Consider the following 15,796-nt stretch of genomic DNA (forward strand, 5'->3'; position numbering starts at 1 on the left):
GTCGGGCATTTCATGATTACTCAAAACCCAATTCTTTTAAATATGGCCAAATTACTTTTAGAGTTCTTTTCCATAATCCTCTGCTCTATCAACTGACCAAAATAATTTACTTAAGTGTTTAAAAGTGTTCTTTTAAAGCATATATCTCACTTTCTTTATTTAAAAGAGGTATTTATTTCTACTACAAAGAAACATATAATCTTCCAGAGAAAATACCAAATTTAGTTATGTCAAAAAGAACCAGTACTCACCTTGGAACTGTGAAAGGTCTACATCTGACCAGTTAACACTGCTGGCAATTCGACAACTTTCTTTTAGCATATCAAGTGTTGCATACCAATCGTTTGAAACACCTACAAAGTAGTAACAATAATCTTAAAATTCTTGAACAGTGAAAGTTTGAAGAGTATGTTAAGGGAAGACAATAAGCCAGCTGATCCTGTCCAGTCTTAGAAAGGGACTTGTACTATTTTTTTTTCCAGTTCTGAAGCTTTAACTCTAGGCTTGGGTGCTGTCCCTGAGCTCCTTTTGTTCCAGGGTAGCATTCTACTACCACTTGAGCCACAGTGCCAATTCCAGCTTTTTCTGTGATTAATTGGAAATAAGAGTCTCATGGACTTTCCTGCCTAGGCTGGCTTCAAACCATGATCCTCAGATCTTAGCCTGCTGAGTAGCTAGGATTACAGGTGTGAGCCACCGGTACCTGGTAGGACTTGTACCAATTCTATCTGGTATTGGGTCAATCTGTTCTGTGACACAGGCAAGGAAGGATACCATTTTTCTCCATTTTATAAATAAAAGACAGCTCAGAGAAGTGGCATAACTCAATATGATCCCTGAGATGAATCTAAGACTTGAACCTTGACTCAAGTGAAAGCACAGGTCTTCTAACCTCCAGCTGGCAGTTTACAAACTGCCTTATCAAGTCAAGCTTGATGCTGCTCTTCTCATTTATATTGTACAAATAAAAATGACCAAGCAGAAAAATCGTGCACATCAGTATTTCCCTTTATTTAAAGTTTCATTTCCTTGTGCTGTTATAACCTTAAAAAATACATCCTCCCTAACTTCTAAAAGAAGAATCACATTTAGAAGCATCACAGACTATAATTTAATATACTGCCAGAACATATGGTAAGAGTAGATAGTTCCTATAAAGCAACTTTAGGAGAAGGAAATACTGTAACATAGTTCTCCTGGGAAGGTAATAGAAGAGAGGGCTGAGCCTTCTGTGAGAAATGGTCAGACATTATCCTCTGATGTCATAGGCATGGGAGAGCTTAAGTCTGTAGTGTGTTTCAACAAAGAGGACTAACAGTCAAAAGGCCAGGGTGGCACAGGCCAGGGTGGCACAAAGGCCTACAGAAAACAAGTATGCCAAGGACACAAAGCATTCTTGACATGACTAATCTTTTTCCTTAGGAATGGTAGAAAAAAATTTGTTAAATGTTCATTTGGTAAATCATAATAAAGCAACTTCTAATGGAGAGAATAGGCAACTAAACTCTACCTACTCAAGAAACGTCTGTGGATTTTAGCCCTCTTAGAATAACTTGTGTTACAGGCTTCAAAGTCAGGTCAGGATATTAATCCTAATTCTAATACTTAGAATCTTGAACAAATTGCTTTACTCTTTTAAGCTGTAATTTTCCTATCTGTAAAATGTAGTAATTTATACTTGATTTGGGAGGATAATGTAACTAAATTCCTTAGCACATATCAGACAAATTTCTATTTCTTTCTTGTTCCTTCCATTCCTTCCCAATCAAAGACAACCTGATCATTTCCATCTTACAAATGTAAATGGAGATGAGTTATTATCACAACCACAGTGATTATCCTTACTCCAGCACCCTTTTCCCTTCCAGGTGGAAATTGATTTTCCTTGTAAACTGCTAGACAGCAGCAAGGGCACATCATCAATGTCTTCAGGAATAATACTATTTTTTTTCTTCCCTGGCATTATACTTTATGAAAATGTAGGTATGGCAAGAGTACCACAGACTTCTACCAATACATGATCACTATTCATTAAGGCAATCTTCCAAATCACATTAAGGATAGGCTTAGATTTCTGAAGAATGTATTGATATGAAAGGCAGGGACTAGTAATTGATTTGTCCATTCAACAATTTAATTCTGGTATTATATAACTTCTTGTGTAAGTATGTATCTAGAAACTATTTCAAGATGTTTAGAAAATATTCCATCAAGTCAGGAAATAATCACAATTTTTAATTTTATCCTAGAACCTACTTAGAATAAGTAATCACGAAAACAAAATTGACTGTTAAAGTCAAACCAAAGAATTAAAATACTTAATATTTGTTTATTGTTTTGAAGAAGATAAACACTAATAAAATACTAAGATAGCTTTAATCTCAGATTTTAAGAATCTAGATAACTCCAAGGATAAAGGGCAGCCAAAATGGTGTGATAGTATTTATCAAAGACCTACTATGTTACAGGTACATTGCTCTGCTCTTCTTCAATTTATCTCATTTAAGTTTCCCCCTAAAATATATTCTTCCTATTTTTTAAACATAGAAACAGCTCCAGAAAAAGTTTTTATAGTAAAGTTCAATGTAAAAGAATACATTGTTTATTTTCTTGAAAAGTACCCAGAGTTAATGTTATCTAGTAGTGGTATTATCTAAAAGTTCCTTTTAGAATAAAAATCTTATCAGTGGTAAGTGGTCACCAAGCAAGATAAAAGAAGGATCTATAACCCCACCTTGCAGTCTTCTATGTCATACACGTCGGGTTTCACAGTGCAAATACTGCCGTCTCATGAGCAATGGTGGTCAACCACATTCCCAGAAACCATTAAGACCTATCTTAAAAGCAACAGGAGTATGTGTGTGTGTGTATGTATGCATGCTGAAATTAAATATATTATTGGCACATGCTAGGTACACTCTACTACTGAGCTATTCATCAGGCTCAGTTTTTTAAGTGGGCTACAAAGAAAGATTTCTTTTCTCTTTGCAATCTACCATTTTTAAGATACAATGCTTGGCAGGAATAAGCAATGAGAGGGAACATTCATGAACATTTAAAGTGTTAATCCAAGAATCTCATATTTGCATTCTCAGTATATTTATATTAGATCCTTATAACAACAGTGGATACAGGTTTGGGTTCCATTTTTATAGATGGGATAATAACAAAGCTATTAAAAAAAGGTAAATAATTGTGAGCTAAGTGTGGTTTAATCCCAGTATTTAAGAAGCAGAAGTAGGACTATCAGAAGTTTGAAGCTAACCTCGGTTGTTAAATAGTGAGATGCTGTCTCAAAAAAGAAAGGAAAAGAAAAAAAAATAACACACAAAACTGTTGGTGCAGAATATGTCTGTAATCCCAGATACATGGAGGTAGAAAGACTGCAGTCTGAATCTGGCTCAGGCAAAAGCACAAGATCCTACCTCCAAAATAAACTTAAGCGAAAGGCCTAAGGATATTACTCAAGTGGTAGCATGAGTGCCTGCCTCGCAAACACAAGGCCCTATATTCAAATCCTAGAATCATTAATTTGTTCAAGGTCCTAAAGAGCCATAGTGAGTATTTCTGAAATAAACCTGTGTTTACTTTTATTAGATGTCACATGAGGGAAATCAATGCAGACTTTATATTCATTCTCTTTTTATTTTTTTAAATATATATATATATATATATATATATATGTATGTATGTATGTATGTATGTATGTATGTATGTATGTCAGTCATGGGGCTTGAACTTTGGGCCTGAGCACTGTCCCTCAGCTCTTCAGTTCAAAGCTAGTGCTCTACCACTTTGAGCTACAGCACCACTTCCAGTTTTCTGGTGGTTAATTGGAGATAAGAGTCTCATGGACTTTCCTGCCCGAGCTGGCTTTGAACCTGGATCGTCAGCCTCCTGAGTAGCTAAGATTACAGGCATGAGTCACTGGCGCCCGGCTAATTCTCCTTTTAAATGATCAATGAAAGTAGCCACCAGAAGGACAAGAGTTAAACCTGAAACTTGTAAGAATTGTAGAATTAGCTTACATAGTTACCTATGTAACTATGTAACTCTAGAGTTATTAGTTATAAGTTGTAATAAATTATAATAAGGAAATATAAAAGGAGACCGTTGAAAAGGGTTACAATAGTAAATACTACATGATACCTAAATTAACAATGGACAGATCACAATTCATCGTTAGTCAAATATAAGCCAGAAGATGAAAACTTACCTGAATTACAGGATACCTGTTGTGGAGGTGGAGGTGGCTGATGTGTTAACGTCTGATGCTGATGGTTGGGATGATGCTGTATGTGCTGATGTGGAGAAGAATGCTGGGAGTGAGGGGGCTGGAGCTGGCTGTGCTGCTGTGGGTGTGGTGCTGGGTGCTGAGGACGCTGTGGATGCTGTGGTAAACTGTGAGGTCGATGGGGCGTATGTGGAGACGGCTGTGTGTGCATCTGCGGGTGAGACAGTGAGACTTGTGCAACCGAATTACTGCCCGTGGTGTTGAGGCTGCTGCCATGGTTGTTGGACAGGCTACTTTGGTTGCTGTGTGGGTGAGAACTCACTGTACTGCTAGGTGAGTGCTGATAGGAACACGAAGTGTGGGACTGTTGGGAAGATTCAGAGGGGATGTTCATCAAACCTAAAAACAGAGATGTAAAGATCATTTCTGGTTAGATTCCAGACATGTATTTTGTCCATGATTTGCAATATTATATACAGATCAAAAGTATCTATCAGGATGCAAGGCATTGGTTCTCTTTAACAAGAGTGTATTGAACATCCATTACATACTGGGCTCTCTGATAATGGAAAAGAAACATCATTCTCTAATCTTAGGTGTTAAGACCTTCTAGTGGACACATTTAACAAAATTATGCCTAACATAATGTCTACACACTAAAGCAAAACAAAAAGGAACTAGACACCCAGTGAAGCCTTCCTTGAAAAGACAGCTAGCTGCCAGGCTCCAGTGGCTCACATCTGTAATCCTAGCTACTTAGGAGGCTGAGTGCTAAAGATTACAGTTGGAAGCCAGCCTGGGTAGGAAAAGTCCATGAGAGTATCTCCAATTAACCACCAAAAAGACTAGCCTGGAGCAAAAAAACTCAGGGATAGTACCCAGGCCCTGAATCAACACACACACCAACACACACACACACACACACACACACTTATCTTGAGTCTTGAAAGCCAAATAAATGTTAGGAAAAAAGTGAAAAAGGCCACACACACACACACTTATCTTGAGTCTTGAAAGCCAAATAAATGTTAGGAAAAAAGTGAAAAAGGCCACACACACACAAACACACACAGAGTTATCTTGAGTCTTAAAGGTCAAATAAATGTTAGGAAAAAAGTGAAAAAGGCCACACACACACACACACACACACACACACACACACACACACACATCTTGAGTCTTAAAGGTCAAATAAATGTTAGGAAAAAAGTAAAAAAGGACACACACACACACACACAGAGTTATCTTGAGTCTTAAAGGTCAAATAAATGTTAGGAAAAAAGTGAAAAAGGCCAGTGGTTCATGCCTATAATCTTAGCTATTTGGAAGGCTGATAATGAAAGGTTTATGGTTTGAAGACAGCCTAGGCAGACAAAGCTTACAAAACCTATTCTCAACCTGTATCTGGGTATATTGGGAGTGCCTGTCAACACAAACTGTGGGAGGCTGAGATCAGGAGGACTGGGTAACTAGCCAGCTATGCAGAAGAGTCCATTTCCATGAAGGGAACATAGACATACAGTTTTTACATGCCTGTAAGATCCCAGAGATGATGGGAGGTCTATAAGTAAGTAAATTACAAACCTTATCATAAAAATAACCAGTGAAAAACAAAGCTAGAGGCATGGCTTATCAGTATCACACCAGTGTAGCAGTACAAAGGACTTAGTTCAAACCCCAGTATCATCCTCCTCCTTCTATAATAAGTGAAAAAGGTTGGTCATACTCAGGATGGTACTCTGTAGGCATAAAGTCCAAGGCTTCAACTGAAAAGGAGTGGAGAAATAAAGCCTGATTGCTCTAAATACTTTAAAAGCCAAAGTGGTCGGGATCCTTAAGACTAAGCAAAATAAAATGGCATCTTTACCACCTTTTCCACTCTCTTAAGGATCATTCCTGTGGTCTGTACAGTTTAGGGGTTAAAGTCTATACTTTACAGAAAGTAAAGGATTAAAGACCTTGCAGTGTCATTTCCACAGTCCAACTTGGAAAGTTATTTTCCCTCTTTGAACTGCAATGGACAGATAACAGTACCTGCTTCACAGAGTTGTAAGGACTAAATACCACACTGTAAACACAAGAGCAGCTCAGTAAATGTTAGTTGCTATCAGGATGATTAGGCCAAAAGTGTCTAATGTTTAAAAAAAACACATACGTTTGGTTTGCAGGCAGTTATTAAATTTAACTGCAACATTTGATTCTAAATAACTAGGCTACTTTAAGTATCCCAAAGTATAATCCACACAATGTTCTGCTGTGCCAAACATTCAAAAAAAATTCCATAAGACATTGTCTATCAAAGAATCAAACTTTGTAATAAGGATATATTTATCATCAATTGTAAAAATGTACTTGAATATATTGAAAGAATCTGAAACTTTACCAAGTTTTAGAGATAGAAGACTGCATCTAGAGATGGGGTAGCAAGAGATAATAAAATTCTTGGGTGGAAGGTAATTCAGTGGTAGAACACATATCTAGCATGTGTAAGGTTTTGGGCTTGATTCCTAGGACCACAAATAAATGAGTGAAGTTCTATCTGACAGTCTTTGTATGTTCCTCCTGCCTCAACTACCAGAATAACTGGGATTAGAGATGTGTTCCATCTTACTGGGCTTCAAATTAGTTTTTAATAAAATTGAAGAAAGCAAAATGCCTCTTACAACTCAAAAGTGATCAAGTTTAGTGGTTTTTTTGTTTGTTTGTTTTTGAACCAGGGAAAGAAGCCTGTTAAGATTTTCCTCTTATTGCACTTTTCTCCTCCTTTAGCGTTTGGGACCTTTACTAGAAGCCAAAAGCTCTGAAGGGAACAATTTGAGAACCACTGATCTATTCTGAGGTCCAGAAAGACCTTAGACTAGAAGTGAGAATTCTTATCAGTTTTCTGTGCCCATGTGTGTATATGTGCGCGCACGCCCCTGTACACGTGCCTATATTCAGGACTGGACTCAGTTGCCTGGGCACTGTCCGTTAGCTTTTATTTTTCAAAGCTGGAACTCTTATAACTGGAACCACAGTTCCACTTCCACCTTTTTGCTAGTTAACTGGAGATAAGAGTCTGGACAGACTTCAAACAACAATCCTTAGATCTCAGCCTCCTGAGTAGCTAAGATTATAGATGTAAGCCACTGATAGCCAGCTTCAATGTTCTTTTTCAAATTCAGTGTAAAAAAGTGGAATTATGGGCTTGAGAAACTATCACCATTATTATTTCAAAATGACTGCTTTCCTATAATGTTCACAAAGATTGGAGTTGCTTAGAAATGTATTACATTAGCTCTTGTTAGGTAAAAATTTTAAGACAAAATTAAAGAAAACATCTTACTTCAAAAATACTCATCAGAAAAAGCCACGTCATGACAAGTCACTGATATTCATCAGTATATAATATTAACCTTCTAATCTGGCAATGACAAATGTTAAATTATAAGCTATCCAGATAGGAATTTTTGTCATTTTTGTTCACTGTTATGAACTTGTAAACTTTCAAGCTGGAATGATATGACTTAAATGTGTACTTCTCTCAAAATTTATATACTTGAACTTGAACCCCAAGATGACAGGTAGACCTTTTGGAGATGACTAGGGATGAGTGCTCTTATAAAAATAACTAGTTCAGCCAGGCACTGGTGGCTCACGCTTTTAATCCTAACTACTCAGGAGGTTGAGATCTGAGGATCACAGTTCAAAGCCAGACTCGGCAGGAAAAGTGTGTGAGACTCTTATCTCCAATAAACAACTCAGAAAACTGGAAGTGGCACTGTGGCACAAGTGGTAGAGCATTCACCTTAAACTGAAGAGCTCAGGGACAGAGCCCAGGCCCAGAATTCAGGACCCATGACTGACCAAAAACCCCCAAAACCCAAAAATCAAGTTCAGCCAGGCACCAGTGGCTCATGCCTATTAATCCTACTCAGGAGGTTGAGATCTGAGGATCACAGTTCAAAGCCAGCCCAGGCAGGAAAGTCTGTCAGACTCTTATCTCCAATTAATTACCAGAAATCAGAAGCAGTGCTGTGGCTCAAGTGGTAGAAAGTGGTAGAGCACTAACCTTGAGCTGAAGAGTTCAGGGACAGCACCTGGGCCTAGAGTTCAAGCCCCACGACTGACCAAAAAAACAAAAAACAAAAACAACAAAAAACGAGTTCCTTTTTTACCTTTTTATCTTATCTGTCAGGTAAGAAACACAGTATTGGATATCCTTTAATAATACAGCTAGTCCTGAAATGACAGCTATACAGCTAGTCCTGAAATGAAGATTGAAATCTAGAATATAAAGAGTCACTAAAATATTGTACTTTGACTAAAACTATATAAATGCAAAGAAAGAAAGGAAGGAAGGAAGGAAGGAAGGAAGGAAGGAAGGAAGGAAGGAAGGAAGGAAGGAAGGAAGGAAGGAAAAGAGAGAGAAAGAAAGAAAGAAAGAAAGAAAGAAAGAAAGAAAGAAAGAAAGAAAGAGAACCCTTGCCAGACACCAAATCTACCAATTCTTTGATCTTAGAATTTGCAGCCTCCAGAATTATGAGAACTAAATCTCGTTGTTTTGAACCCAATCTCAGGAATTTTGTTATAGAAACAGGAAAAGGAATAAAATATGAAACAACTAGGAAATCTGACAACTAGGAAATGCTTCAATGATAAGAGTTCCTAACAATTTCTGATTAGTGTTGCTTGGAAAAACACAAAGTAACAATCTGATCCTGTCACATGATCCTAACTAAAATTTATTAAGTGGCTAATAGGACAAGAACATACTATAGTGACAATCTAGCATTTGGTTGAAATGTAATACTGCATTTCAACTAAAATTACTTTTAAGATTAAAGTAAGTTTGTAAAGTTATAAAAAAGACATGCTAAAAAAGATTGCCCATCTACTTTTGTGGTGTAATATTCACCATCCCAAGATTTCAAATAATTCCATTATTACTAAGAAATAATGGAAGTTTTCCCTACAAAGCACAGATACAGACCCTACCTCAAAATAACAATGAAGAAAAGAGCTGGAGGCATAGCTCAAAGAGTAGAGGGCCTGCCTAACAAGCAAAAGGCTCCGAGTTCAATCAATTTAAAAAAAAAAAAATCCGGGCATCATCGGTGGTTCATTCCTGTAATCCTAGCTACTCAGAAGGCTGAGATCTGAGGATCTCAGTTCAAAGCCAGCCCAGGCAGGAAAGTCCATGAGATTCTTATCTCCAATTAACCACCAGAAAACCAGAAGTGGCACTGAGGTTCAAGTGGCAGAGCACTAGCTTTAACCTGAAGAGTTCATGGACAGCACCTGGGCCCAGAGTTCAAGATCCACAACTGACACACATACACACAAAATTCTTTAACACAGTGCACAGGGTGCCCTAGTAATTAAGTAAAGTAGGCACAATGCCAGGCTACACATAACATAAATATACACAGAGCACAGTTAAAGCACAAAGAACATAATTATTCAATTCTAATCATGATGATAAGGCTCTAAAAATTAAGAAAGTATAACAGCTGTTGTGTGAAACTAAAAGAATGTTTTTCAATAAAATGTTTTTACAAAGAAAGGTATCTTAAAAAAAAAAAAAGCTCACCTTACTGTCCATTCCATGCAGATGCAATTGTAAGGGAAGTGTAAAACTTCTCCATAATCAAATGAATAAATTGTTTGCTTTTTACTTTAAATAGGAAATTGCTTTCTCAAACTAAAACAACTTGAATTGTCCATCAATAAAATCTCAGTTTGTGTTAGTTTTTGAACGATCCTATTGAGGAGTGTAATAATCCTTCAATGTGAATAAATGAGCAGGAAAAAAACTCACCTTGCTGACTAAGTGACTGCTCAAAAACTGATTTATAAAGACTCCGAAATGAGGCACTAAGATCTTCAAAATTATATTCTGTGAAAAGTAGTTGCTTGTCTCGTTCTGGAAGGTTGTATTGTGGCTGTTGCTGTGGAGTTAATGATTGAGAGACTGGTTCTGGATGGTTTGTCACCTAACAAAAGAAAACACAATGAATTCAGTGGGTGTGTATGACAAATGGTTTATTACATGACATACATACCTGAAAGCATTAATGCCCTTGTTGGAAAAAACAAACCTATTTATAGCTTTTCCATTCTCTAGCTGAGTATACATTTATGTGTGCAGGAAGCAAAATCATTAATATGGATCTTGAAGAACCACAGCAATCTAACCCAACTTCTAGATTCATATAAGAAGAATTTTAAAAAGTTCAATGACTTGCTGAATATGATTCAATTAATGAACCTAGAAGAAATTATGTTGAGTTAAGCCACACTCAGATACAGACAAATAGTGTGTGTTTTCTCTCATATGTGGAAACTAGATCTAAAATACACCAGGACATAATAAATCATACAGGTCTGTAGGCATTCACACACAGAGAGACCAAAGGAGGATAATCTTAGGAAAAGAACAGAAAGGCACAGTGCCTATGTACATCTGAGCATACAAAAATAGAACTCCAGGAAATGGAAATGAGTAGTTTTTTTCTTTTTTGCTGATTTTATTTCCTTTTTGTTCTATTTGTTTGTTTTTATGTCTTTGGGAATGTAAGAGGCATAGGAATGGAAGAACAAAGTGTGAACAAATGCAGCAATGGTACTCACTGAACACTACGTTGACAATGAACTATACAACTTGTGAGTGGGAATGGGAGGGAAAAACTGGGAAAGAGTAAGGGAAGGGGCACACTGTCCAAAAAGAAATATACTCTATTGACTTATGCAACTATAACCCCTCCAGACATCACCTTTATTAATTAATTTATTATTTTTACTTGGTCATGGGGCTTGAACTTAAGGCCTAGGCACTGGCCCTGAGCTCTTTTTGCTCAAGGCTAGTGCTCTACCACTTTGAACCACAACTCTACTTCCAGTTTTCTAGTAGTTAACTGGTGATTAGAGTCTCCTGGACTTTCCTGTGTGGGCTGGCTTGTACATCACCTTTATAATAACCATTTAAAAGTGTTTTTAAAGATGATCCAATTAAGTGATGAGTTAGGGCTAGAATCCTTCCATTTTCTATGGTCACCTTGTTTTCTGTAGAAGTTCATCTCTAACTGTACTATACTATGAAACTTCTAACATTCCCAAGATTTTAGTTTTTTTGGTATCTTTTTTGATTTTTATTTATTTGACCACGCTTGGTTAAAACTCCATGTAATAATAAATGCACTAATAAGGTGGGCTTACTGGAATATTTTTCAGGAAAGAAACATAAAAATAAGGGCAGGATATATAGCAAAGAATATCTTTCTCATTTTTTATTGCCATTTTTGAGGCATGATCTTACTAAATAGTCCCAATCAGCCTTGAACTTGTGACCAAGACATCTTGCCTTGACCTTGAGAGTATTGGGATTATAGGCATCAGTTCTTCTCTCCAAATATGAATGAAAGTTTGACTAAGTTTAACATTTCTTATCACAAACCTCACAATTCTCCATTGTGTCAGATTATCTTCAGACTTTTAGTATTACTAAAGTCAGATTTGTGTTCCTTTACATGTAACTTACTTCTTGTACCACAGAATATATATGGGTGATTACTTGTGAAATTTTAAAAATTGCTATAATGTCTCTTTATAATACTTCATTGATTTTTTTTTCCTCTAGAACTCAGTCATCTTTTCAATCTCTATTAATACATATTGGTTCTTTTTTTTTGGTTGGTTGTGGAGCTTGAACTCTGGGCCTGAGCGCTGTCTCTGAGCTCTTCAGTGCAAGGCTTGTGCTCTACCACTCGAACCACAGAGCCAGTTCAGGTTTCCTGGTGGAGGTAAGAGTCTCACGGACTTTCCTGCCCGGGCTGGCTTCAAACCACAATCCTCAGATCTCAGCCTCCAGAGTTGCTAGGATTATGGTGTGAGCCACAAACGCCTGGCTCACAAATTGGTTCTATACTCATTTTTTCTACAGAAATACCTTGTTGTCCTTTTTCATGAAATTTTTAGTGCTTTTCCTGTTTCTTCTGCATTTTGAGAAACATTTCCCCCCAGAGCACCAAGAGTAGTTTGGTAGAGTCAATTTCTTTTACTCCTTACTTTCAAATGTAAACTTTAATTCTGTTCTGAGTTTTTGTTTCTCTGGTGTTGTTTTCTTATCTCTAGTCCCTCCCCGGCCCCCCACCTCTGCTTTTTTTTTTTTTTTGTCAGTCGTGAGGCCTGAACTCTGGGCCTGGGCACTGTCCCTTAGCTCTTCAGCTCAAGGCTAGCACTCTACCATTTGAGCCACAGCGCCACTTCCAGCTTTTTCTGCTTATGTGGTGCTGAATAATTGAACCCAGGACCTCATATGCAAGGCAAGCACTCTACCACTGACTGAGCCACCTTCCCAGCCACTAGTCTCTCCCTTTTTATCCTAGTCCAGTGTGAGTATTTTTCCTATTTAATTATCCTGGAATAGGAAGTGATCTGGTGAGATCAAATTTACATCAATGAACAGTGTGGTGTTCACCTTTTGGTCTTTGTTCTCTGCTCAAAGATAAGGATAAAAGCCAGATAGTTTGAAAAGAATCAGATAAACTAAGGATCATATTCTCGTAAAAGGCATCAAATTACCAAAAGAAGCAAGAATATTTATAGATAGCTCCCATTAAAGCATGTTTTATTTTCCAGATCAAAATTAAACAGTTAATAATTATGTACCAGGATATGGAGCTTACAGAATCATTTTCTCAGACCTAAATCTGGAAAACAAATTGATATATCTTTAAGGTTTTTCCAAGAAGTATAAATTATCATCAACTATGGCTCTCTAGATGTTAAGAACAGATAAAATAGATCAAAATATGTAACACAACAAACCATGTATTTATATCCATATATTTAAAGTAAAAGTAAAGTGTCTCACATTCTCATCAGCTGGCAATTTGTTAACTATCAAGGAAAACAGATACCAAAATAAAGTACTAGCAAGGTAGTACTAGTTATGAAGTTAATGAACTAATTAGTGAGAAATATACATTTATTACTTTCACTATGTTTGGTTAGTTTTAGCACTAAATGAACACTGAAAACAAGCTAACTTTCTTACCTGTGTGTAACTATGCACACTCCCAACACTGTTCAAATTAACAGATGCCAAACTCTGGTCTGAGAGACTGTTGTTAAGGCTACTTCGTGGGCTGTCACTACCATCCTGATCAGTATTGTACAATGTTACCTAGAATGAAAAAAATAAATTGAGTAAAGGGTACTTTTAAGCAACTCTACAAAAACATAACTAAACAGGCATATGATAGGAAGACAAACTGCCAGTGGTTTTTTGTGTCTTTTTTTTTCTTTTTGGTCAGTCATGGAGCTTGAACTCAGGGCCTGGTCACTGTCCCTGAGATTTTTTTTTTTTTTTGCTCAAGGCTAGAGTTCTACCACGTTGAGCCACAGCTCCACTTCTGGTTTTCTGGTGGTTAGTTGTAGATAAAGAATCTCATGGACTTTCCTGCCCAGGCTGGCTCTGAACCATGATTCTCTGATCACAGCCTCCTGAATAACTAGGATTAGGATTACAGATGTGAGCCACCGACGCCTGGCTCCCCATCCTCTAGTTTTTCTCCATGTTCCTCAATGCTAATTCTATGTTCCCTGTGAAATAATATTCTCAATACGCTCAAAGTAAAGAACATGTCTATCTAGAAGTACATAAATTCAAACAACCAGGTACAATTAAGTAAAAATTTAACAAAGATTACAGAGTTTTACTGTTAAATATTGCTATAATACAAAAAAAATTTTTTTGTTTAATCCTTAAGCAAAACTATTGTTACTATCAAAATCTAAGGTATCAAAAAAGCATACAACACAGGTATTGGTGACTCATGCCTATAGTCCTAGATACTCAGGAGACTGAGATCTGAAGGATCAGGGTTTAAAGTCAGCCCAAATAGAAGTTAGCAAGATTCCATCTCCAAAACATCCAACAAAAAGCAGATCTGGAAAGGTGGCTCAACTGGTAATGCCAACCTACTAACCAAGTTCAGCAAGTGTAAAAGCCAGAGTTCAAACTCTGACACCAAGCTAAAAAATCAAAACAAAACACATAACCTAGACCTTAAAAAAGAAATTTACAGCATTATAGTGTTCATGATACTGAAAACTGGAAACGTAACTGCCCAACATATTCATAAAATCATAGGCATAATCTAATTTTTAAAACAAATAGGCTAAAATACATATTAGCAAGGACTAAATGTCAAACTGTTGACAATAATTAACTAGCAAAGGCTGTAGCAGTCCTGGAGACTTTACCACTGATAAGTGATTTTTATTTGTTATAGTGCTTTCGTCTGTTATAATAATTTTTAAAATGGAAACAAAAATGTATTTTTAACAGAAACCTAGTTTTTAACTATATTTAAATGATTTGATGAAGTGCTCCCATCAACTTTTCTTTCCTATCTTACAAGAATTACTAATAAATCTGGTTTAAGGTCTAATTTGTGGCAAATTTTTATCTAGACTATCATCATCTTGAGTTTCTAGTAAGTAACATTCTGCTCAGGATATAGTCAGAAAGTGTTGCTGAATTTAATAATAATTGTTCTTCTGGCTATGCTAAAATACACAGAAAACTAGGCAATATATACAAAACTTAAGGTAAAACTAAATTGTCTCACATTCACATTAGTTTGAAATAAATGACTAGTAGATATACAAGGGAAGAAGTTATAAGAAATCAGAAGGGCTTGGCACCAGTGGCTCATGCCTATAATCTTAAGATACTCAGGATGCTGAAATCTAAGGATTGCTATTTAAAGCCAGCCCAGGGAAGAAAATTCTAAAATACTCTATCTTCAATTAATCACCAAAAATACAGAAGCTGAACTGTGGCTCAAGTGGCAGAATACTAGACGTGAGTAGAAAAGCTCAGGGACAGCACAGCACCCCAACCCCTGAGTTTAACTGCAGTGTGCACACACACACACACACAGATCACAAGAAGGAATAAAGGAATAAAGAAAACCTATCTTCTATATAAACATTTCTATTTCCATATAAATGTCCTAAAATACACTTTATGGGCCTCAATGAATACTTTTAAAGCTTTAAAACAAAATCAATGAATTATCAGTATCCAGTGGTCACTTTCTGAATTGTTCACTCTTTCCTGTCCATGTTCAGTTACCAATTACTCAAAGCCAGAACTATTAGTCATCATTTTTAACAACTCCTCTTAGCTTTAAGAGGATCTTTACCTTCTTGCTAAAATTAACACAGGAAAATAAAATGCACAATTACACTATTACAAAATGGGCATATCCATTTTATTACTATCAAGGATCAAAGTACAAAACAGCAGTTCTCAAACTCTGATCTCACATATCATTTTAATGTTAAAAATTAAGGAAAAGGGCTGGGAAGGTGGCTCAGTGGTACAGTGCTTGCCTTGCATGCATGAGGCCCTGGGTTCTATTCCTCGGCACCACATAAACAGAAAAAGCTGCAAGTGGTGGCCCAAGTGGCAGAGCGCTAGCCTTGAGCTGAAGAGCTAAGGGACAGCGCTCAGGCCCAGAGTTCAGGCCCCATACTGGAAAAAAGAGCAGAGGGGAGGGGAGGGGAGAG

The 15,796-nt window shown here is 36.9% G+C and overlaps 1 protein-coding gene across 4 annotated transcripts in view; it reads right to left on the reverse strand.

The window, feature by feature from the left end:
- The window catches only part of Foxj3 (forkhead box J3), a 97,470-nt gene that overhangs the window by 7,824 nt on the left and 73,850 nt on the right, over positions 1-15,796 (reverse strand). For 3 of the 4 annotated variants that reach the window (XM_013016938.1, XM_013016937.1, XM_013016939.1), the window contains 4 exons: positions 13,272-13,400; positions 10,035-10,209; positions 4,217-4,633; positions 252-353 (listed from right to left, as the gene is read on the reverse strand). In XM_013016938.1, the coding sequence (XP_012872392.1) occupies positions 252-353; positions 4,217-4,633; positions 10,035-10,209; positions 13,272-13,400 (823 nt within the window). The remainder of the gene's footprint in view (positions 1-251; positions 354-4,216; positions 4,634-10,034; positions 10,210-13,271; positions 13,401-15,796) is intronic. The other variant, XM_013016940.1, reaches the window with a different exon arrangement.

The sequence above is a fragment of the Dipodomys ordii genome, unplaced genomic scaffold (assembly GCF_000151885.1).
Source record: "Dipodomys ordii isolate 6190 unplaced genomic scaffold, Dord_2.0 Scaffold33, whole genome shotgun sequence".
Lineage (NCBI taxonomy): Eukaryota > Metazoa > Chordata > Mammalia > Rodentia > Heteromyidae > Dipodomys > Dipodomys ordii.